The sequence below is a fragment of the Macaca nemestrina genome, chromosome 6 (genome assembly GCF_043159975.1).
Source record: "Macaca nemestrina isolate mMacNem1 chromosome 6, mMacNem.hap1, whole genome shotgun sequence".
Classification (NCBI taxonomy): Eukaryota; Metazoa; Chordata; class Mammalia; order Primates; family Cercopithecidae; genus Macaca; species Macaca nemestrina.
In genome coordinates this window covers 118,577,115-118,601,685 of record NC_092130.1, presented here as the reverse complement: position 1 = coordinate 118,601,685, position 24,571 = coordinate 118,577,115, and the positions used below count along the sequence as shown (strand labels likewise).

Here is a 24,571-nt window from a genome sequence, read left to right as displayed (position 1 = left end):
TGTGATCTCTGCTCACTGCAACCTCTGCCTCCCGGGTTCAAGCAATTCTTCTGCCTCAGCCTCCCAAGTAGGTATGACTACAGGCATGTGCCACCAGGCCCAGATAATTTTTGTATTTTTAGTAGAGATGGGGTTTCATCATATTGGCCAGGCTGGTCTCGAACTCCAGACCTCAAGTAATCTGCCCGCCTCGTCCTCCCAAAGTGCTGGGATTACAGGTGTGAGCCACTGCGCCTGGCCAGCATTTATACTTTAAATAAAATTCTGTTTAGATAGCTGCTGTGTAACAACTCAATTGCCCTACTGATTATACAAAAGCCTTTTTTTTTTTTAAAGAAAAAAAGCACTTGTGTAATTCTAGGGTTAATTCTGTATTTTGGAATTCTATTTTAAGATACAGATCCATTAGCTAATGCTTTCACCTGTTTCAGATCTTGCAATGGGAGGGATCGACTCGGCCCTTTAAAAATGAGTGATAGCACATGGCTAACGTCAGAAATTCATAACCCTCTGGCTGTGGGACAGTATGTCAACAATTGTTCCAATGGTAAGAAGGCATCATGGGGCTGTGAGACGCGATATAGCAATGGCTAATTCTACTCCTTTATCATATGACTGAGTGCCAAGGGCAGTTGAGTGTAACATATAATAAGCTAGTCAAGTCCTTAAGCAACTATCACTTTTGGACAGACAATATCAGAGAATTAGGGGAAATAATGATATACATTATTTAGAATTGTTTACTATTTTTCTTCTGATTTTGCAGTGAATATAGGCAATTGATAACTGCCCTTTGATCATTATTATTTTAGCATTTTAAAAATAGAAATTATGTCAGTGCTTCAATATAGCCTTATAGATTAATGGCTAGACTAGTATCTGCTTTCTTTTGCTAAGTTTGTGAGTCGCTATATCTTCTTTAGGAGTTGACTTTCCCATAGGTAAAGTTTTGATTGTTTGACTACATTTAACATGGCCTTTGTCGTTAGTGAGAAATGAAGTCCAAGCCTGACTTGTTTATTAATATTTAACCTTTAACATTTCTGAGCCTCCATTTCCTGACATATAAAAAGTAAACAAGAAAACATACATATATATTATGTATGTTGGTATATATTATCTAAACATATATGTTTATTATATATGTTGTTTATGCAAAAAGTAAATAAAAAGTGTTATATATGCCTTATTTGCTTTTTGAATATTTGATATATTTATGATTTACCATATATGTATCTGCAAATATATATAAGTAAATAAAATCTAACAGTGCCTGGAACATGGTAGTAATTATTTTGAGCATGTTTTGATAATTTAGAAAAACAGACATCAAGTGTCATAATTCAGTTCTGTTTTCCATGACCTTGTATAATGGCTCTTTTTCTAAAAATTCTGTGCTTGTTCCTAGACAGAGCAGCTAATGTCTGTTATCAGGAATTTGATGTGCCTGCAGTTTTCCCTGTAGAACTGAAGCAGTATCTTCCAAACATTGCCTACAGCTATGACAAACAAAGGTTCGTTTGCTAAAAGAGCATTTCATATCTTCTGCTTATGCTGTACTTAAAAAAATATAGAAGAAAAAGCTATATAGAATTTGGGGTAAGATTTTTTTTTAGTGAAAAATTATAACTTAGATTTTTATGTTCACACCTTAACCTGTTAATGTAGGCTTATTTGAAATTTAAAATTTTCATTTAACTTAGGTCAGTCTGCTTATTTTTACCCATTTTTATTCTATGGCAATACTTCATAAGTATCCACCTTAAAGTTTTTCCAGATAATTCTGTTGTTTTCCCTACCTACAAAATCTTCAAATATATTTTTACTTTATTCATTTATAATATCCTGTTCTCTACCTTATAAGAAAGCATCCAAAAGAGGCCACCAAATTACACTATGATTTCTTTGCCAATTTCACTATTAGGTTCTTAATAATGAAAAAAAAGGACTATATTCAGAAGACACATATTTTAACATAGCATTTATTTTCTGTTCATTCAGTGGAAAGTCTACCGAGAATATTCAAATAGAAATTTTAAAATATAGGTAATTCTGGAGAGCTAAGAGTTCGTTCTTAACAGTGCTATAGGAAGATATAATCTTTGTATTATTTCGCTGAGTTGCTAGCAAACTTTATTTTATATAGGACCTATTAAATTGTCCTTCTAAGATGAATAACATTGAAAACATGAACTATTCTTTATATTTAAAACTTGAGGTCAGACATGGTGACTCAAGCCTGTAATCTCAGCACTTTGGGAGGCCAAGGTGGGCAGATTGCTTGAGCACAGGAATTTGAAACCAGCCCAAACAACATGGCAAAACCCCTTCTCTACAAAAAATACAAAAATTAGCTCGGTGTGGTGGTGCGCACCTGTAGTCTCAGCTACTTGGGAAGCTGAGGTGGGAGGATCCTTGACCTTGGGAGGTGTAGGTTGCAGTGAGCCGAGATGGTACCACTGCACTCCAGCCTGGGTAACAGAGCCAGATCCTGTCCCAAAACAAGAAAAAAACAAAAACAAAAAACTTGATAATTTTTGCTTCTCTGCATGTGCATGTTTGTGTGTTTAACAATTAGCTTTTCTTAGCCATATTCTCCGGGGAATGATGTTATTAGAACGTTGAATGTGTATATATAACAATATCTAGGCTGGGTATGGTGGCTCATGCCTGTAATCCCAGCACTTTGGGAAGCCGAGACGGGTGGATCACAAGGTCAGGAGTTTGAGACTAGCCTGACCAACATGGTGAAACCTTATCTCTGCTAAAAATACAAAAATTAGTCAGGCGTGGTGGGACACACCTGTAATCTCAGCTACTCAGGAGGCTGAGGTAGGAGAATCGCTTGAATCCGGGAGGCTTGAATCCGGGAGGTTGCAGTGAACCAAGATCACACCACTGCACTCCAGCCTGGGGGACACAGTGAGACTCCATCTCAAAAGAAAAACAAACAAACAATATCTTATGATGTCTAGGAAAAAGCATTTTTTAAAACTCCAACTAATTTTAAGTAATGTTTTCATTTTTCAGAATATAAGATACAAATGAACACAAGAAAAACTATAATGTCATTTTAAAATCCTTTTTGTGATACTAGTTTTGGGGGCCTAAACTTAGAAACAGTGTTTTCAGAAGAAGTAGTAAGTTGTATAAACATTGATTTGTGATTTTTTAAATGATATAGATATACTCTTTAGAATACCTGCACCAGGAATAAGAACAATTTCCTGGTGGAAATCAAATGCATAAACTAAAATGTAAGAAACCTGAGTAAAGTCACATCTGTAAAAGCCATGTTGGTTATATTAAAAATATAAGCTTATATTTGTCAATGCTCTACCTTTTGTATATCTTTTTGTTTTCAGCCCACTTCGATGTGTTGTTCTTGTCGCACTTAGGGACATCAGTCAAGGAGAAGAGCTTTTTTCAAACTACTACACAATTGTCAGCTAACTGTGAATCAGAAATTATTAGGTTTTCTACTCATCTATTAATTCTAAGTGTTTATTGTTAATCACTTCTCTGAGTTATACCTGTAAAACAAATATTTTGAGACTTAATTGGAATAGGAATTTTTTATGTTTTTGTTCATATTATATTTATGTTCCAATTTCATGATAAAAGCTACTTGCTTCATTACAATTTCAAATTTGTAATGCAATTCCAATTTTAATTGGTTTTCACCTAAATACACAATAGCTTATTAAATTAAAACCTACTCTTTGAAATTATAATTTCAATTTTTCTTTTGTTTATTTTGTAAGCTCTGTGGTGGTTTATAAAATTGTAGCCAGGCATCAGCAGTTCTTGTAGTACTGCTGATGTGTACAAACTTCTGTAAAAACTTTATTTTTACAGAATTGAGTAAAAAATATCTATTGTGTTGCCATGAGTAAATTGGTATATGTATGTATAATGTAAAGATTGCTGTAGCTGGGTAAGGGGAAAATGTGAGGTCATTATACTGTTTTCTTTACTCTTTGAACATTTTCACACCAAGGAAAAGGTGAAAAAAAAGTGCAAGATAGTGTTGGTGGGAGGAACATGTATTCCCCGTGTCTCATATCGTCATATGGAGGCTTCCACTAGTAATGTTCCTAGCCTATCTCTCCACCCACTGGAGGAAGAGTGACATCCTGATTATGTTTGGAAAATAACTAAGCACCCATGTCCTATACCCTCCTAGTTCCTTCCCTGTGGACTCTGGCTGCCAGCAGAAAAAATGTGTCCTGGCAGTTCTCTGCCTTGTGCAGACAGTAGCCTGTAGCCAGCCCAGCCAGTGACAGAGTGAGTCTAGAGGTGTGATATATTGGTAGGCCAACCTGGCTGCAGCCCTGAAGCTGCCTTCCCCAGTTTTATTAGCAATAGTTACTTTGACCTCCATCGACCTGACTCCAGCGCTCTCAGTTCCAAACTTGGATAGGAAGGAGGGTGTTCTTCACTGGGCCCCTCAGAAATTCGTAGAACCTATATAACCAGATTCTGACCACCTTCACTTCCTTACCACCAGCTTTACTCACCTCGTTTATTGCTATTTCAGTAGCCTCTCAATTGCCTTCCTTGTTTCCACTCCTATCCCCCTTACAGAACATATCACCAAGTGTGATTCTTTTAAATGAAAGTCAGGTACTGACATACCTCTGCTCAAAACCCTCTCCCTATGAAGTCCTTCACATGCATGATCTGCTCAGGATCTCAGAGCTCCTCTCCTGTTCTCCTCTTGCTCACTCCACCCCAACCCACACCTGCCTCCTGGCCACTCTTCAAACCTGCCAGGCATATATTCCCACCCCAGGACTTTTGCACTTAGTTCTCTCTGCCTGTAAACATCTTCCCCCAGATAGCCACATAGCTTGTTCTCTCCCTTCCTGTCACCTCAGTGAGGAGCGTTGCTTCATCGCCCTATTGAAATTTACAATCCCTCACTGCCACCACCCCTGATATATTCCTCATTCTCTTTAGCACTTACCAGCAAACATACCATAGATGGAAATTATGGCCAAAATGACTTCCAGTAACACAGATGTAACTAGAGATTATCCTGCTTCCACAGGCTTTTCCGTCTCCTAAAGCCTGAAATACTATGAGCTTTCACATGGCACTTTGTTGCATTCTTGATGTATTCAGATTATGTGTGCGCTCTGAAGGCACTTCTGTGCATGTGTCCACCACAGAGCCCTATGCGCTAAGGTCCTTTGGTGTCTGAGAAGGAAGGAATGTGGTTTTAGTCAAGTAACCAAAGCAGCGGAGTCAAGGTTTTTGCTTTCCTTTTATCCCCTTCTTGGCCTTGTACAAACTTTGGATATCTGATCACTGCATCTTAAAAATGGAACTACATGAAGTTCTAGTCTGAGCAAATGAAATATGGGGACAAACTTGTGAAATAAGGCCAAGATAGGAACGTTATCTTAAAAAGATGTTTAGGAAAGATATGACTAGGGTCAATCAAACTATGAATTGTATGGATAAGAAAGACTAGTTGACCATAAATGTAGTCTATCAAGTAATATTTGATCAAATTTCAGATCTGTCTTCCTAAAAGACAGTTACCTAGAACAGTGTTTGAAACATGTTTCCTGAATTAAGCTAAAAGTATAATCCTTAGTTTGGGATTTTTTTTTTTTTTTTTTTGAGATGGAGTCTCGCTCTGTTGCCCAAGCTGGAGTGCAATGGTGGGATCTCAGCTCACTGCAACCACCGCCCCCAGGGCTCAAGCAGTTCTCCTGCCTCAGCCTCCTGAGTAGCTGGGATTACAGGCACACGCTACGTCGCTCAGCTAATTTTTGTATTTTTAGTAGAGACAGGGTTTCACTATGTTGGTCAGGCTGGTCTTGAACTCGTGACCTCATGATCCGCCCGCCTCGGCCTCCCAAAGTGCTGGAATTACAGGGGGACTTTCATTATAGATGGAAAACTATTATAGAGGATTTAAGGAAAACATTTAATCTACCAACTTCACTATATCTTATTTACTGCATCTAAAACCAATTTAACAGTGGTATAATATCTACCTATTTGCTATAGCTTAAGATTCATTAAATAACATGTCTACTTTTGGCAAATATTCACACAAACCAAGAAAAAAAGATTCCCAGATTTTTATTTCTGGAACTGTACACCAGGTATTAAAGTACAACAAATACAAAATAATGCTCAAAAAAATCAGTGTTTATGTACAAATATTAAAATCAATGCAACAATAGCAACTTCCTCTTGAACATCTGATACTGAAACTTGTTCTGATTGTCACTAATTTATCTCATACTCACAGGGTACTTATTTCAAACTGGGACAATTGGAATCACTGGTCATCTAAGAGGAATATTAATATCTACCATGTTTAACAATAAAACTAATAGTTTCCTCCATTTAGTGAAAAAATTAGGAACTTTTTTAAAAAACATAGTAACGTCAATATTTTATAAATTATTTCAATTTCCATTTGTAGACAATGTGCTTTGAAACTCTGGGCAAACAATCTCCTTGGTGGTCAGGTTTATTCGTTAGTTTACATTCAAAGTTGAAATATTCACTAGAGACTTTGGTTAAATTAAATAGTATCACTAAGCTCTATTAGATCTGATGTTCTCAAATATTTATGACCCTCAACATTTTAAAAATTAAAAAGGAAACGATTGCACAATTCTTTGACCTAATTGTACAGATTTTAGTATTTTTTAAACAGTAATCTACATCCTTCAAGTAAATTCAGCAGCTGACCATGACAAGAGGAAAACTAAACATTTAAAAAGCTAGCATGAAAAAGATGAAGTACAACTAACAAATGTATTGCTATAATCACAGCACCAGTTACACTTCTAAATGAATCCACTGTCCTCTTCAAATTCCCTGTACATAAAAGATATATCAGCCAACACTGCAACTGCTCACCATGAATTTTTGGTTTGTTCATAAGAAAATAATGTGGCAAAGGAAAAAAAAAAAAAAAGAATTTATCACAGTTTGTTATAAGAATTGTGCTTAACACTTGATAATAAAGGCATTATTGTTTCTTCATGTGATTGCAAATCAGGTTGTTTTCTTGCTTCCAAATGCAATTCTTTTAATAAACAGTAACAAATTCTCTGTTAAGATGTTTAAACTGAGAGAAAAAAACAGTAAATCCAGCTTTTAAAATTCAATAAATAGCTATTTTACATGGATAAAGTCATAGTGGTACAATTTATGAATGTCACATCAAGCATGCACAAAAATGGTATTATACATGGCTGAAGTAGTCAGAAAATATTGAATTAGATCTAAAAAGATATGAAGAATTTACACTTATATACAAAAATCTTGCAAATTATTGCCTCATTTTAACAAGGAATTAAAAGTAAACATTACCAGCTAGTTAGCACTCTCTAAGAGGCTAAAATCAGATTGGCATTTAAAAATCTATTAAACTAGCTGGAATTTATTTTTCTCTCATATCATTTTCTGGATTTTGGTCAAAAATCTTTATTTAAATAACTAAAGTGTCCATTCAACTTGCTGATAATCAAAACTTTAGATAAGAAACACTGTTTCCATCTTATATCAAGACCCCAGCAATGCATAGATAAACTGAATATATTACTGCATCAGCTACTGAGAATGGGCATGTTCATTTAAGTGCAACTGGTATTAGCATTCAGTCATCTTTGTGTAAATTATTTATACAGACCAGCCACTGTAAACCCAGAGTGAAAATTAAAGTTATAACAATGGAAGATTATGGCCAGTATCTTACTAAATTATAGAAAGTGTACTGATTTTTAATAAAAGAAATAAGGTTCAAAGTTTAGCACAACAACACAGCAATAAGAAGCTAACAACTTGGATAAAAATATAAGAAAGTAACGCAGAGCCCAGGCTACCCATTATTTACTGTGTGCATACAGGAATGCTATACTTCAGATGTATAAATTAGAAATTGATTTTAAGTTATTAATTTAACTACTTTTTGTCCACTGTGCTAAACTAAATTTTATACTAATATGCTACTGCGTAAACACTTCAAAGCAATCTTCATTAAAATGCTGCAAAGAAAAACAAGAATACACATCATCCAAAACTAAGGATGTCATTGCAGTTCACAGTTTGTATAATAAATACCCTCCCTTTCGATCACTACTAAGATCACTACATCCTATCTACTCATCAGCACAACCTTGAAGCAACTTATACTTACAAATATTAGCAATGCAGCCAAACATTTAAGTTTTTTGCAAAGCAACTAGTAAAAATCAAAACTTTTAATTAAGACGGTGCAAAAAAGGTAATTATCTATTTTAACAGTACTATAAAAGCAAAGATTACATCCTAATACTGTATTACATATTGTTTGATTCACCTTATAACTTAAAAATGCATGTTTATAGCGCAAAAATGGCCAAAGTTTAGGACAATGGCTTCTCATTCACAATATTTGGAATAAAAATAAAACTGAGTTTGAGATACATCTGAACATCTATCAGTTTTTAAAACTTAAAGTGGTAATGTACCATTCTATTTCAGATAGGAACTCACATTATTCTTGCCAACTGTTCAAGCTTAACAAAAAAACTTAAATATACTTCAAGGTTCTACTGCATTAGGTATAAAATCTAGAAGTCCCTCTAAATATTAACACTTTGAACTGCAGTGCTACAAACAAAAGGTGTCCCAAAATGTAAACCATTGAGTGGCAATATCCTAGGCTTTGTAGACTGTGCCTCCGCAAGTCGACTGCCTCAGGATAAACTAAATTATCAATGACTGGTATGATTTTTAAGGTTACAATCTTGACAATGGTGGACAAAACCCCATCTGAGTACCACATCTTCAAATGCCAAATTTGTAGCCAATAAATGAAGTTACACAGAAATTTCCTGGCAGTAACATGACCAATTCTGTGTAAGGTAGCCCTGGTCTAGAATTTTGAAACGGGATCCAAGCAAGCGTCTTCATTATTTGCACACAGTTCCTCGTGCTGGCTTCCATAAAGATGGACTTGCTGTTTTGTAAACTGAAGTGCTCTAGTTGAATAACATGAGAGAAGTTTCCATTTTTAAAAAATCCTTGCATGTTTGTGCAGTTTAAAGAAACCTACCCCTGCTTTTATTAAGAAAATAAAACCAAAAAAATGCTACATTGAGCAGGGATCGGGATCGGTACCTGTAAACATTGTTATTCCACTGCATCCATTATGGCAAAAGGAATTTACACAAAAAGAGGCCACACCATTCAGTTCAGAACATCTGTGCTGGTTTTGAGCTGGTGGCCTCTGTCTACAGGTTTTAAAATTGGGAGTGAGGGCAGTGGGGAACAGAAAAGAATAGAAAAAGAAGGGAGTGGGGAAGAGGTATTGGGAGATGAGGAATAGAGAAGCAGAGCTTAAAGCTGCACCACAGAGTTCAATCTTAGTTCCCAACTCTGCTGATCATAGTTCATTTCCACATTTATGGATTGAAAAATGAAAATACTCTTGATAAATCAAGATATAGTTCTATACATACTGACATCACTGATGTCATAGTGAGAAAGGTTCAAACTTCCAGTGAAAGACTATGCAAACCTGATAGCTCCCCTCAAGTTTACTGGTACTGCACACGCAGTTCCAGGCTCCTCACTCAGGTCACTCAGAGTGTAGGGCCGCGTGCTGATGCAGAGCATGGGCACTGATGAAACCATTGGTCTCGCTGGCAGAGAGACTGCCAAAGTCAGCCACAGAAACAGCCATTTTGGCACTGGTGATGTGATGTGTGTGATTTTCAAAGTCCACACCCAGGTTATTTACAGAAACTTCATTCATAAAGGATTCAGGGACGGCAATGCCCATTTTCAATCTTTTTGCTGGTCTCTCTGACTCTTCACTGCACATGTTCATGGGGTTTAGCTCCGAGTGATAAAATCCAGTCTCAAATAAATTAAAACAATCACTTTCCCCATTGCTGGGCAGGGTGAGTAACTCTTCTGTTACCACAGGCACATGATTAACTTGTCCACGGGGTGTGTTGCCCAGTGGAGGAAAGCTATCATCCAAACAATTCACATCTGTGGGGTCGCAGACAGTTGCTACACTGTTGGTCAAAGCTAAAAAGGAATGGAAAATTGTTTAAGTAAGTGGTCCTATGACACGAAACAGAGGACACAATTTTGCAACAAACTGTACTAAACACAAAAAGGTCTTCATTTTACCTGTCAAGTCACTGGCAGTGAATGAGTTGAGAATGTTTAGTTGTTGATCAGGAATAGGCTCAGGCCGGTTAGAAGTTAAGGCTGAAGCATTTACCGTCCCACCCAAAGCTTCTGTTTCATCTACTAAACGATCCATATAGTCCCTGAAAAACACATCCCAGTAATTCTATGACTGTATATCACAGTTAAAAAGAAGTATTTGAAGTCAAGGCCACAGTACTTACGTAACTCCAGGGTGATGGTTATATCGTTTTTTCCCAAATCTTGTCTGTTGAGCAAAGTAATCATAACGTTCAGATTTCTTCCACATATAGTAGAATGCTACACATTCAGCAACTGTCCGAGTTCTCACCTAATGAAAAAGTTGAATTTTTAAAAAACCAACAAACTCAACCATTTTTTTAAGCAACTTTTTTTCCCGAAACTACAACTTCAATCCATGGGTCTTATTTTCCCATTATATAGTTCTGAACACTTTTAATAAATTATAAAGTTCTGAACACTTTTATTAGTGGAATGCCTTTACATTTAATAATGAGGCCATTTTCAAAAGCCCAAGGTTTTTAAAAAAAAAAAAAATCAGAATGCATTAGTTTATAAAACAAGTGTGTATCCAAAAATTATCTTACACCTTTACTGAAAATCTTACACACTGGCATTCTTTACTTTTCTGCACTGAGCTCTATGATTTTCACTACAGTGAGGTTCTTAACTTTGGATTAACTAACCTCTGAGGGGTCCATAAATGGATTTCACTGAAATCTATTTAAATTCACAAAATTATATTTAGGTATACTTTTCTGGGGAGAAGGAATACAGCTTCATCAGATTGAGTTCCACTATCCAAAAGAGATTAAGAACCCTTGGCAAATGGATCAACAGTCTATAGCATCTGGAATTTAAGATGACTTGCTAGCTAAAGGCAGGGCTTTCTCCCTCCAGTATGTTTGGTTTTTAGATCCAACAGATTTTGCAAATAACAATAAAATTTGAGCCTCACCAACCTGGTTCCACACCCAAACCAGGGTTCCTCTAACCACATACAGCCACAGATATGAATTCAGATGTGTGAACAAAATTTTTCATCCTTATCCAATAAACGCTTTCTCCCTTGCTTAATCAGTACCCAATAAAGAAGTTTCAGTATCTCTAACCTGACTCCTGAGCAAGTTGTGCTATAAGATTACTAATATACGAATAAGCTTTTTAAACCAAGAAATACAGTATACCTTTCAATAAACATCATTAACTGTAAGTCTTCTCAGAGAATGCAGGCTTTGTGGGGCCACAGACCTTCTCTGTCTTACTGTTGTATCTCTAGTGTCTAAAACAATGTTTGGTAAGTGAAGTGGAAGGACGTAACTGTTTACAGAATGAATGGATAGAGTAAATTTCGTAAGTCATTACAAAACTGATGGTTTTATTTTTACTTAAAAGGACAATCCAGACTTCTTTAAAAATGTCTTATCTATTCACTAAATTATACGCTTTATCTCATCTTTGAGAAACATTAGATTTTCAAACATATAGAAAGTGAAATTTTCAACAACAATACTGGAAGGTCTAGCTAATGCAGTAAGACAAGAAAAAAAGTATACAGGTTGGGAAGGAAGAAATAAAACTGTCTCTGTTCACAGGTGACATGACTGTCTATGTAGAAAACTCCAAAGAATCAACAAAAAATCTCCTGTAACTAACAAGCACTTATAGCAAAGTTTTAGGAGACAAGGTTAATATACAAAAGTCAATTGCTTTCCTATATAACAGTAATGACAATTGAAATTCGAAATTTAAAACACAAGATCATTTACATTAGCACCCCAAAATTAAAATACTTGGGTATAAATCTAACAAAATATATGCAAAATCTATATGAGAAAAACAACCAAACTCTGATTAAAGAAATCAAAGAAGAACTTAATGAAGAAATAGTCTATGTTCATGGATAGGAAGACACTTCATTGTTAAGACATCAGTTCTTCCCAGCTTGATCTACCGATTCAGCGCAAACCCAATCAAAATCCCAGCAAGTTATTTTGTGGGTATCAACAAACTAATTTTATATGGAGAGGCAAAATACCCAGAATAGCCAACATAATATTACAAAAAGATAAAACCAAAGTACTGACACTCCCCAACTTCAAGATTTACTATAAAGCTATAGTAATCAAGACAGTATGATATTGGCGGGGGGGGGGGGGGGAAGACAAACAGATTAAAGGAACAGAAGAGACAGCCCAGAAATATACCCCACAGATACAGTCAACTGATCTTTAACCAAAGAACAAAGGCAATTCCATGGAGGAAGAATGTCTTTTCCACAAACGCTAGCACAACTGGACATCCACATACAAAAAAAAAAAAAAAAAGAAGAAACGAATATAGACACAGGCCTTACTCCTTTCAAAATTAACTCAAAATGGATTATAGACCTAAATGTAAATGCAAAACTATAAAGCTCTTAGAAGACAACAGAAGAAAATCTAGGTGACCTTAGGTTTGGCAATGGCAATGATTTTTTAAATAGAACGCTAAAAGCATGAACAATCAGATGAAATTCTAAGTTGGACTTCATTAAAATTAAAAACTTTTACTCTGCAAACACACTGGTAAGGGAATAAAAAGACAGGCCTCAAAATGGAAGAAAATATTTGCAAAACATGTATCTGATAAAGGACGAGAATCCAAAATATACAAATAACTCCTTAAACTCAACAAGAATACAAACCACCCAATTAAAATCTTGGCAAAAAATCTGAATGAACACCTGAAAAAATAACACAAATGGCAAATAAGCATAAGAAAAGATGGTCAACATCATCCTCATGAGGGAATTACAAATTAAAACAATAAAGAGATGGTATTAAAAACTACTACAGTGGTGAAATCCAAAACACTGACACCACCAAATGCTGGTGAGGATGTGGAGCAATAGAACTCATTCATTACTGCTGGAAATACTAAATGGTACAGCCACTTTGGAAGACAGTTTGGCAGTTTCATGCAAAATAAACATATTTTTAACCATTCTATCCTGTAATCCTTACTCCTTCGTATTTAGCCAAATGAACTGAAAACTTACATCCACATAAAAACCTGCACATGAATATTTATAGTAGCTTTAGTGATAATTGCCAAAACATGGAAGCAACCAAGATATCCTCTAATAGGTAAGTGAATAAATACGCTGGTACCTCCACATAATGGAATACTCTTCAGTGATAAAAAAAAAAAGAATGAGCTATCAAGCCTCAAAACAAACAAAAAACCCCATGGTGAACACTTAAATGCATATTGCTAAGTCAAAGAAGCCAATCTGAAAAGGCTGCATACTGTATAATTCCAACCATATGACATTCTGAAATGGCAACAGTAGAGACAATAAAAAGATCAATGGCTGCTAGAGGTTGTTAGGGAGGAGGGGGAAGGGACAGAGGGAAGAAAATAACATGGGATTTTTAAGTCAGTGACACTACTCTGTATGATACTGTACTGGTGGATATATATTATATATTTGCCAAAATCAATGGAATGTACAACATGAAGAGCAAAGCTTAATGGACTTTAATTAGTAATAATAATAATGTATCAATATTGGCTCATTAATTTTAACAAATGTACCACACTAATGTAAGCTATTAATAATAAAAGATAAAATAATAACTATGGGGTGGAAGGGACATATGGGAACTCAATACTTTCTGGTTAGCTTTGCTGTAAACTTTGCTGTAAACCTAAAACTGCTCTAAAAACTAACGTCCATTAGTTTTGTAAAAGCATAAAATACTGATCTACCCCTGCCAAATGCTTCAGAACCCTGCCTTCCTTTAGGATGAAAAGAATAAACAAAACATATTTTAATGAGAATTATTCCAAACTATTCTAATGAACACAAATATGTATTTTGAATAGACTTTAGTTTTTAAGAACAGTTTTAGGTTCACAGCAGAACTGAGCAGAAAGTAGAGAGTTCCTATATATCCTGATGTTCTCCCACTTTCAACATCCTACATTGGAGTAGTACATCTGTTAAAAATCAATGTATCTACACTGACACATCAACACCCAAAGACCATGGTTTACATTAGGGTTTACTTTTGATGATGTACATTCTATGGGTTTTGACAAATGTGTAATAACATGTCTCTATCACTACAGTATCATCATACAGGATAAGTTTCATTGCCCTGAAAATGGTCTGTGCTCTGCCTATTCACCTCTCCCTCCTGCCTTGGCCCTGGCACCAGTGATCTTTTTATTGTTTCCAGTTTTGCCTTTTTCAGAATACCATATATTTGGAAACCTACAGTATGGAGTCTTTTCAGATTGGCTTCCTTCACTTAATAATATGCATTTAGGATTTCACATGCCTCCTTGTGGCTTGTTAGCTCAATTTTTTTAGTGCTGAATAATAGTCCAGCTCTGGAGGTGCCACAGTTTATCCTTTCACCTCAAAGGACATACAGGTTCCTTCCAAGTTTTAGCAATTGTGATGAAAGCTGCTATAGACACTTTTGTGTGGACATAAGTTTTCAACGCATTTGGGTAAATACCAAGGAACAGGATTACTAAATTATATGGTAAGAGTATGGCTGGTATTATAAGAAACTTCCAAGCTATCTTCCAACTTGGCTGTACCACTTTGCATTCCTACAGGCAATGAATAAGAGTTCCTGTTGCTTCACATCCTTACCAGCATTTGGTGGTGTTAGAATATGTTTCTAGTTGTTTTAGCAAAAATGTTTCTTCCTTCAGCAACAGCTGTTCTCACTGCTGAAGAGAAATTATTTTGAGGCCACAAACTTCTGAATGGTTTGGTAAGAAAGGAAAGTCAAGGAGAAATGAGAGTGAGACTTCCTAAAAAATAGAGTGAATCCACTTTCTATGTTAACTGTTCATGTGGAAAGATATGTGAATATACTACCAGCCATTCCATAAGCAGGCTGTGGCATCTCTGAGCAAATTAGTTATGTTAGAATGATATCTGAAATGCTAAGGGCAGGGGAACGTTAGTAAGTTGTTGCTTTTTCCCTACTTAACTGACTTATAAATTCGTTGCTTACATTCATTGTAACTAATAATTTATCTGCACTAATCTGCCTAATTTACCTTATTCTTCTGTATAAGATGAAAATCTTTTCCAAAAAGCATGAGTGCATGTTCAAAGCTTCGGCATTCTTCTTCCGTCCATGCAGTCATTCCTTCTAAAAAAAAATTTTTAAATAAAATTCGTCGGCCCCCAAATTCTCTTATGTGAATCACTGATTTATTTTCAGTTAAGTTTTCCCTGTAAAAGGTCATAAACTCTCTCTCTCTCTCTCTCTCTCTCTCTCTCTCTCTCTCTCACACACACACACACACACACACACACACACACACACACACACTCTCTCTCTCTCTCTCTGCATACAGGAGATTTTAGAATTACCAAAAGTATGCATACTACAGATCAAGTCTAAGATACAAAAATATAAACACTGCTTTTTTCCACTACATTATAGGATGAGAATTTAACATTTTTCTATAACATGCCTGTTTTTCTGATTAAAAAAATTTTTTTAACAATGAGCGTATTTTTAATTAGAAAAAAAAAAAAACTCTATCTCCTTTATTGAGGGAAAGCAGCTCTGTTTTGGTCTTACATCGAAACCACAAGTTCTAGCCAGGTGTGGTGGCTCATGCCTGTAATTTCAGCACTTTGGGAGGCCAAGGCAGGAGGATCGCTTGAGCCCAGGAATTTGAAATCAGCATGGGCAACATGGAGAAACCCTGTCTCTACAAAAAAACAAACTAGCCAGGCGTAGTGGCGGGCACCTATAGTTCCAGCTACTTAGGAAGCTGAGGTGGGGAGGATCACCTGAGCCCAAGAGATTAAAGATATACTAGGCTGTGATCATGCCACTGCCCTCCAGCCTGGGAGACAGAGTGAGACCCTGTCTCAAAAAAGACAAAAAACAAAACCATAAATTCTTTAATTAGAGACCATAATTAAAGTATAATCAATACATATTTATTTGAAATTGGTGTGTGGAGTGCTATACTCTGGAAATATAAAGGAAATAAGAAACGGTCCATGCTCTCAAAGTAATAAATCCCATTCAATTTCCCAGCAGATGTTAATGTTGATGAATTCCGTATCTACTTGGGGCAGAGACCTGGAAGGTCTTCAAAGAGTCATAGCCTAGACTTAAGATTAGTTATTACTCATCTGTATCTATGAAGTGTCTCATTTGGTATTGGAGACCAGGTCCCCAAAGCCATTAATAATAGTCTGTAACAAAGGTGAAAAATAGTTTGAACTGAGGAAGAAACCTGTATTTTGAGAGTTTTGAGAGTCTAAAATACTTTTTTTTCAAAGAAGCAGCTTTTCTAAGGGAGAAATTCGTAAGTTTAAATGTATTATTTTTAGTTTTCATACTTTTCCAAGTCATCTAGTAATATTACTAAGTATTATTTTCATTCTACACATATTTAATGAAAGCTATGGTGCATGCGATCCATTTATATAATGACAAAAAATACTGAAATAGAAGTTAACCATTTTCCTTGACAAAACGTAAGAACTATAAAATGTTATTACATGATTACTAAAAATATACTTCTTGAAATAAATTCAGTGGAATATATTATACATGTTTCCTTTTTAATCTTTAATCTTTTCATTTCCTGTCTGGCTAAAAAAAAAAAAAAAAAGAAAAAACCTTTTTTCAATGAAATCATAAAACTATTCTTTTTAATTACTTTGGACATATTGTCATCTCTGGGGTCTGCTTTGTTCTGTAACTATTTCTTCCAGAAAGTAGAGGTGGCAGGGGGGTGACTAATTTGTATTTGAACAATCTCTGATACATCTAAAAATAGAGCGCAAGAAAAGGAAAAATTATTTGCTATGGAGCTGAACCAGATCTTAAAAAAGTGTTACAGGATTGCTCTGTCCCTTAGTATACTTTGCTTATTCTGATCCCCAAATGACCATCCCTGTCATGTCCCTCTCTTAAACCCAAGTGTTTCTTACCTTGAGAGGCCTTTCCATTGCAGCAGTATCTTTCGATTGCTTCCTTTATATTGTGGTTACACTTGAGAAGTTCATATAATGCCTGGGGTGGATATTCAATAAAAAGTATTAAAAGTTCATACCTAACAGCATTTTAAAAAACAGGTATAAGGGTCTTGATAAATATTGGAGTCTTGATAAACACTGAAATCCTCTCTAATTTCAGGGCATTTGAAGGTATATCTGCCCAAGCATTTAGTCTATGTAACTATCGTGCAGATTGACTCTGGTACCATGTGAAATCATGTTCATCCTCACGCTACCTCTCAGAAATCACCTGCCTGTATCATTCTGACTTTTCTTAAAAACAAACAAACAAAAACACTAGGTCTAAGATTGAGTTTCCCCTATTTTAAATGCTTTTTTTTTCTAGTTTGGAAAAATTAGTTACAGTCTGTGCCTTGATGTCATTTCCTCCCTGTCTCTTTTAGTTTTAATATAAGGGAACAGCAGCAGGCCTGGAATAACAGGCATGGCACTTCAGACTAGGATTATAACGGTCTCAGTTATTTCCATCTACTATGAAAGGTGCCACTTTTTAAAATTAGAATATATTCCTATTAAATCTGCTTGGAATTATGAACATAATAAACAGGAATAACAGAATTCAGTTGAAAGTTAAATAATCCACCTTCCCAAGTAAGTTTTAAGGAAGTGAAGATGGTTCAATATTAGGAAAACTTTTAATATATCAATAGCCTACATTTTAAAAAGTCATCTCTAAGCTAATTACCCTGATCTGATCACTACACATTATGTGTATCAAGATATCACTGTGTACCTAAACACGTGTAATTAAATGTTAATTTTTAAAAAATCAAATCAACAGCTGCTTAAAAAGCATCTGATAAATATTCATTTCTAATTCTAAAAAGACAAAAACTACAATACTTATAAATAGATGGATATTATCTTGCTATAATAAAGACAGTAGAACCAAGGACCAGTATTCTTCTTAATGTAAAAACCTTAGATGTGTTACTTCCACCAAAAGCAGGCACCAAATCACTGTTATTACCAAGTATCTCAGAGTTACAGCTAATGCATTAAGATATAAAGCAGGAATAATAATGGTAAGGAAGGAACAAAAGTGTAATTTAATCATGAACCAAAAACCAAAAAACCACTCCATAAATGTATGCAATTATGATGTGTCAAACAAAAATGATATCACCCATAAATTTTTTAAAAGGCAAACTAGAAAACCTGAGAAACAACTGAGTCAGGTAGTTTCAACAGTTTAAGTTACATTTTTTTAAAAATTGGTATTTCTCAACATCAACAATATACAATTATAAATATTATAGAGGGCCAGGCGTGGTGGCTCACGCCTGTAATCCCAACACTTTGGGAGGCCGAGGCAGGCAGATTACGAGGTCAAGAGTCTGAGACCAGCCTGGCTACAAAAATTAGCTGGGCACGGTGGTGCATGCCTGTAATCCCAGTTATCAGGAGGGTGAAGCAGGAGAACTGCTTGAACCCGGGAGGCAGAGGTTGCAGTGAGTTGAGATTGCGCCACTGCATTCCAGCCTGGGTGACAGAGCAAGACTCCATCTCGGAAAAATAAATAAATAAATAAAATAGAGATCCCCTTTCCAATAGCATTGAATACACACACACATAAAAGATATTGAGGAATTAGTGAGATGCATGTGATATTCAAAAAAGCAAAACCATTTGAATTTCTAATGTTATAAAGGTTTTAATTCTTCTAAAATTAATATAGACTTCAAATACCAATACAAAAACCCAATGAGATTTCTTTCTGACAGCTAGTATGACTTCCCTATGTTACTTCAAAATTCAAGTTTGTGTCTGCCCACCTCTGAATACTCATTAGTCAAGGTTGGGGATTCTCAGTGATAAAGGCATATGAAAGAAGCAGAATGATGTCAGAGGGGCAAAACTTAGAGGCATTTGAAAAACTTAATAGGCAATGTTCCCATCCCCCATCCCACATGCACTCAGGACAGTATTCTGAATCTACAGGTACACAAGTGCTTAACAAATGCTCCTAAGTCAAATTTATACAGTCTTAATAGACATTACTTTTTAATCACTTCCTAAATAAAGTTGAGAACAATTCAAAGAATACACTTATAAAATCTAAAAGTCCAACCATAGAGAATGTTTAAATAAATGAATTGTAAGTATAGGATAGTACACAGTAAGTTGAAATTTAGGTGAAATTTTTTTTTTAAAAAGTATAGGATAGACTATACAGACATCAAGAATGAAGTATTAAATAATTCTCAATGGCAAAGGAGAATAAGATTAATTAATTAAAAGGATATAAAATGGCATCTCAAGTAAGACATATGTAAAGGTATTTTTAAAAAGACCTGAAGAAAAGATACGAAACTACAGTGAAGTTATCTCTAGAACTCAAGGTTATGGTTTTTTAAACCAGTCTTTTGCAAATTATAAAACTCTATCAGAAAAGATACCTACTTCACATGTTAAAAATAACTGTATCGGCCGGGCGCGGTGGCTCAAGCCTGTAATCCCAGCACTTTGGGAGGCCGAGGTGGGCGGATCACAAGGTCAGGAGATTGAGACCACAGTGAAACCCCGTCTCTACTAAAAATACAAAAAATTAGCCGGGCGCGGTGGCGGGCGCCTGTAGTCCCAGCTACTCAGGAGGCTGAGGCAGGAGAATGGCGGGAACCCAGGAGGCGGAGCTTGCAGTGAGCCGAGATCGCGCCACTGCACTCCAGCCTGGGCAACAGCATGAGACTCCGTCTCAAAAAAAAAAAAAAAAAAAAAAAAAAAAAAAAAATAACTGTATCAAATATAAGAAATCAAGAAGATACTGTAAACTGGCTCCTGTTTCCACAGAAGTTGAAGTATACCTGTTCATTGTCCCTTGTGTGTGTTCCTGCAGAAATCCTATCCATTATTTTTTCATTGCCAGTCCTTAATGAAGTCTCAACAAGGTATTCCTTAACTTTGCTCTCCAAAACCACATCAGGACACCAAAGTAACTGGTCTTCGTTTTCATATACTGATAAAGAAAATCCCATTAACACATTAAAAATCATGAACACACTCAAAGACGTACACAATTCTTTGTCTTCCTTGATAGGCTATCCAATGGGACAAGTAAAGAACTTTGAAGACACCAGTAATCTGATTATCCGTTAAGTAGGGCCTTTCACACACAAGCAAAAATTTAACTTTATTATAGGCCAAAGATTCCAGTGGCCAAAGCAAGTAGCTTTTTTGGTGGCTGGATATACTGACCAATCTGAAGGTTCTCCATGCCTAGTAAAGTCTAATATAAAACCCCATAGTGGTTATTTTATACTCTTCTAATGAAGGGGCAAACAAAACCTGTGTAAATTCTCTAACAACCTCATTGGAATTTTCTCTTGAAATCCCTAAATTGCTCTATGAAATCTCTAGGGGTTAAAAATTGCAAATAAATAAAACCCAAAATATCTGGTAATAAGGAAATAGCTAAAAAAGGTATACTTTTTCTCCCAATAAGATAACTTTTATTTAAAGGAGAAAGTAGATTAACCAAACCTCCCTAGGGAGGTTTTTGGGAAGAGGAAGAAAAAGTAAGAAAAGTAAACTTTCTACAATCTCTTAAACAGACTGATACATTAATGAACAAAATGTCATTAAAACAAGTTTGTTTTATTAATGCACTCTGCCACTTTACTCAAAGCTTCTACTTTACACAATAAAGTAATATGAACTGCCCAAGTATTTAGTCCAGTGCTTCAAGTGCAATCCATTCTTCAAGTGCATAATACTGACTATAGCTAATAAAAATAATGTACTGAGAACACACTGCATGCCAGGGACCATGATAAGTGCATTATAATCCCAACTGTAGGAAGCAGGCATTGTCAGTCCCAGGTAGCAGGAAAGTTAAAAATGAAGTGTGCCTGTGAAGCAGTAACACTTGTCTTTTGAGAGAAGTTCCTAGAACTTACTTTCTCTCTGGTCACAAGTGAAACAGGTAAAACAATTTGGGTTTATTCCCTCAAAAGATAAAGTACACCTTCCCTCCAATCTGCAGCACTGACAAAATTTCACCTCTACTATGTGTGACTTAAGGACCTACAGTTGCTGAGCATGTACTTGGCTCAAAGGGCCAAGTGTGGCATTTGGGTGGTGGGGTGAGAAGGCTGGCACATCTGAAGATTATCAGTTATGTTTTGTTTCCCCTGGGACAACTGTCTTTTAACACTTCGAAAGCAGTTTAGGAAAACAGTGTTCCTAGTGGCTGCCATGGCTAACAATCCCAGGGTAACCAGTCCTTCCCTCCTTTAAATGGAGGATGACCTGGCATGGAGGAAAGGAAAAAGGACTCAGGAAGTATTGTGTTGGGTGCTGCTTTTGCCCTTTTGACTTCACAGGGATAAATCAACTTAGGAAAAAAGTCAAACACCCACGGAAATATTCCTAATGTACTTGGTTCCCGAGTTCAACTAAGAAGGTGTAACTGTATTTTTATATCCTACCACCTTATCCCCTCCGTATTTTGAAAACCAACTACCGTTGGAATGCACCAAAAACGTAAGGAAAAATTGATTACACATAATTAGGAGTATACAAGCAAAAGCAGCAGATCCTTACATTTCACTTCCTGCTCTTCCAGGGCTGGGGAAGGAGAATTTCTTCCAGTCTCTTTTTCCCTCAAGAGTTTTCTTTCCAGAAGATTATATCCTTAACATTCTCATCATCTCAGGTGATGAGATCCTACCCACTTCTACTGAAGCAGGATGAAGGCCAAGGTACAGCACTGTGGGAGGCTCTCCACTATTCCAACAGGCACTGAGCGTACTGGCTAACAAGCACTATGTGTGCCTTGGGCGGGGCTGGGGGTTGGGGGAAACTGAGTCTAGTGATTAACTTTGATACATTTTTCCTAAGTCAGGCCTAAATATCCTAACTCTGCATGTTTCCCAAATCTATCTATATATTGCCAAGGCTGGTATGAAACCAGGTATTTAAATAAACATATCAAGTGGTAACCTGATCTACCAAACATTATCAAAATCAAAAGCTTTCCTTACCTTTCTCATTACCAGCGTACTCTCCAAGATAAGGGGGTATCTCTGCCTGATATTGTAAACCAATCATTATTTCCTACAGGAAAATTGAGAGGTAAAAATAACTTACTATAAAAATAGATACTGAAAAAAAGCCCCAACTCATTAATCAGTTTCTACAGGTCAAAACAACAAAATTATCATAAATCATTTCAGAAATATTTTTAAAAGCCCATTTAGTCCACTATGTTAACTCAACTTACCTTCCTCAAATCTTCAGGTGAATTACCACTGTCTGTTTCAACATCTTCAACCTCTGATTCCTTATCACCATCACATGTAGTATTTGCTTAAAAGACAAAAATGTAAAAGGTTTTTACTGCCTATTTTTGCAGAACCTGGAAGAATGCCTGTTGTATTTTTAAAAATGTTGTTAAATAAGTGAGATCAGCATAAGTATACTAAACTGCCGGCATGATTTTCACAATCGGCATTGGTCAAAATGAGACACTGAAAATCCTAGTAAAGTGTATAGTATCCTGGGCGGTGCAGTGGCTCTCATGGCTATAATCCTAGCACTTTGGGAGGCTGAGGTGGGTAGATCACTTGAGGTCAGGAGTTTAAGACCAGCCTGGCCAACAGGCTCTACTAAAAATACAAAAAAATTAGCCAGGCATGGTGGCAGGCGCCTGTCATCCCAGCTACTCGGGAGGCTGAGGCAGGAGAATTGCCTGAACCTGGGAGGCAGGGGTGGCAGTGAGCCAAGATCACGCCATTGCACTCCAGCCTGGGCGACAGAGTGAGACTCCATCTCAAAAAAAAAAGTGTATAGTATTCTGATAATTATTATGGTATACTATTAAATAGTTTGGGAGGTAAAAGGAAACCACTGTGGCCACCTTAAAAAGAAAGTAAAACACTGGAGTTCTGATTATACTAATCCAGAAGGAGATACACACACAGAGTTGCATATTAGGTCCACTGAAACTGTTTTTGTACACACACGAATGCATGGATATTTGAACTTATTAACCAAACAGTTCTTCTACCATAAAAATAGCAAAAAAAAAAAAAAAAAAAAAAAAAAAAAGAGTGAGACTGCAGATTGCATCTAAGAAATTATTTTAGTCCAAAACATTTTATTTATTTATTTTTAGAAACAGGGTCTCACTCTGTCACCCTGGCTAGGGAGCAGTAGCCTGATCATGGCTCACTGTGACCTCAAAGTCCTGAGCTTGAGTGATCCTCCTACCTCAGCCTCCCAAATAGCTGGGACTACATGTGCATGCCACTATACCCAGCTAAGTTTTATATTTTAAATTTTTTTTGTAGAGACAGGGTCTTGCTATGTTACCCAGGGTGGTCTAGAAATCCTGGCCTAAAGTGATCCTCTCGCCTCAGCCTCCCAAAGTGTTGGGATCACACACCCAACCCCAAAACCTTTTAAGTATTACTGATAAACATTAAGAGGTAACACCAAGAACTAATAGGAAAAAGATTTATCATTAAAAGTGAAAATACCTTTTGAGCACTGGTAAGTATTCAAAACCAGCAGAGCAGGAGCCTTTTAATAGAAATTCAAAAAAGTCTAAAAAATTTTTTGGTGAAACTAGGAATGGTTACCATAGCAACAGATGACTCTTGAGAAGGAAAATGGCCTTGTAAAAATAAAGTCAATATTTCCATTTTTATCTTATTATTATTATTATTTTTGAGACAGAGTCTCTCTCTGTGGCCCAGGCTGGAGTGCAGTAGCATGATCTCCAGCTGGCGGCAACCTTCACCCTCAAGGTTCAAGTGATTCTCATGCCTCAGCCTCCCAAGTAGCTGGGATTACAAGTGCATGCCCCCATGCCTGGCTAATTTTTTGTATTTTTAGTAAAGAATAGGTTTCACCATGTTGGCTAAGCTGGGCTCAAACTCCTGGCCTCAAGTGATCCGCCTGCCTCGGCCTCCCAAAGTGCTGGGATTACAGGCGTGAGACACTGCACCTGGCCAAATATTTCAATTTTTAAATGACATATTAGTTCACCTCTATCCCAAAAGAAAGGTTATAATCTTGTTTAAATTACAGATGTATTTTATCTCAACCACATAAAATATTTAGAATATTCTGACATAAATTACTGAACACAATAAAATGTACTAAAGCTACAGTATCAATGTTACTATTAATCAGTAATCCACTGGGTTTCTTACATCGTAAAGGCCTAGGGAAGAAATCAGAAGTTTCATGGGAAGTCACAGATGGCGTCAGATCATCCGCAGAAGACTGAGTTTCCTCGTCATCACCTGACAACAAGTCTTTTGCTATTTCCTCCTGGAAGAATAAGAAGGCAGTGCTAGAGTT

The 24,571-nt window shown here is 36.3% G+C and overlaps 2 protein-coding genes across 10 annotated transcripts in view; one reads left to right on the top strand and one right to left on the bottom strand.

Moving 5' to 3' along the window:
- LOC105499408 (SET domain containing 9) overlaps window positions 1–24,571 on the top strand; it is a 38,281-nt gene that overhangs the window by 4,176 nt on the left and 9,534 nt on the right. For 4 of the 6 annotated variants that reach the window (XM_024786944.2, XM_071098905.1, XM_024786945.2 and 1 more), the window contains exons 4-6: window positions 432–547; window positions 1,409–1,514; window positions 3,366–5,540. In XM_024786944.2, coding sequence (XP_024642712.1) covers window positions 432–547; window positions 1,409–1,514; window positions 3,366–3,453 — 310 coding nt within the window. In that variant the 3' untranslated portion in view covers window positions 3,454–5,540. Of the gene's footprint in view, window positions 1–431; window positions 548–1,408; window positions 1,515–3,365; window positions 5,541–24,571 lie in introns of those variants that run through there. The other 2 variants (XM_011771959.2, XM_071098903.1) reach the window with 2 other exon arrangements.
- The window catches only part of LOC105499410 (MIER family member 3), a 33,431-nt gene continuing 14,943 nt past the window's right edge, over window positions 6,084–24,571 (bottom strand). For 2 of the 4 annotated variants that reach the window (XM_011771966.3, XM_011771963.1), the window contains exons 5-13: window positions 24,421–24,541; window positions 22,485–22,570; window positions 22,246–22,318; window positions 20,068–20,219; window positions 17,177–17,258; window positions 15,271–15,365; window positions 10,386–10,513; window positions 10,162–10,304; window positions 6,084–10,056 (exon numbers count right to left, since the gene is read on the bottom strand). In XM_011771966.3, coding sequence (XP_011770268.1) covers window positions 9,599–10,056; window positions 10,162–10,304; window positions 10,386–10,513; window positions 15,271–15,365; window positions 17,177–17,258; window positions 20,068–20,219; window positions 22,246–22,318; window positions 22,485–22,570; window positions 24,421–24,541 — 1,338 coding nt within the window. In that variant the 3' untranslated portion in view covers window positions 6,084–9,598. The remainder of the gene's footprint in view (window positions 10,057–10,161; window positions 10,305–10,385; window positions 10,514–15,270; window positions 15,366–17,176; window positions 17,259–20,067; window positions 20,220–22,245; window positions 22,319–22,484; window positions 22,571–24,420; window positions 24,542–24,571) is intronic. The other 2 variants (XM_011771965.3, XM_011771964.1) reach the window with 1 other exon arrangement.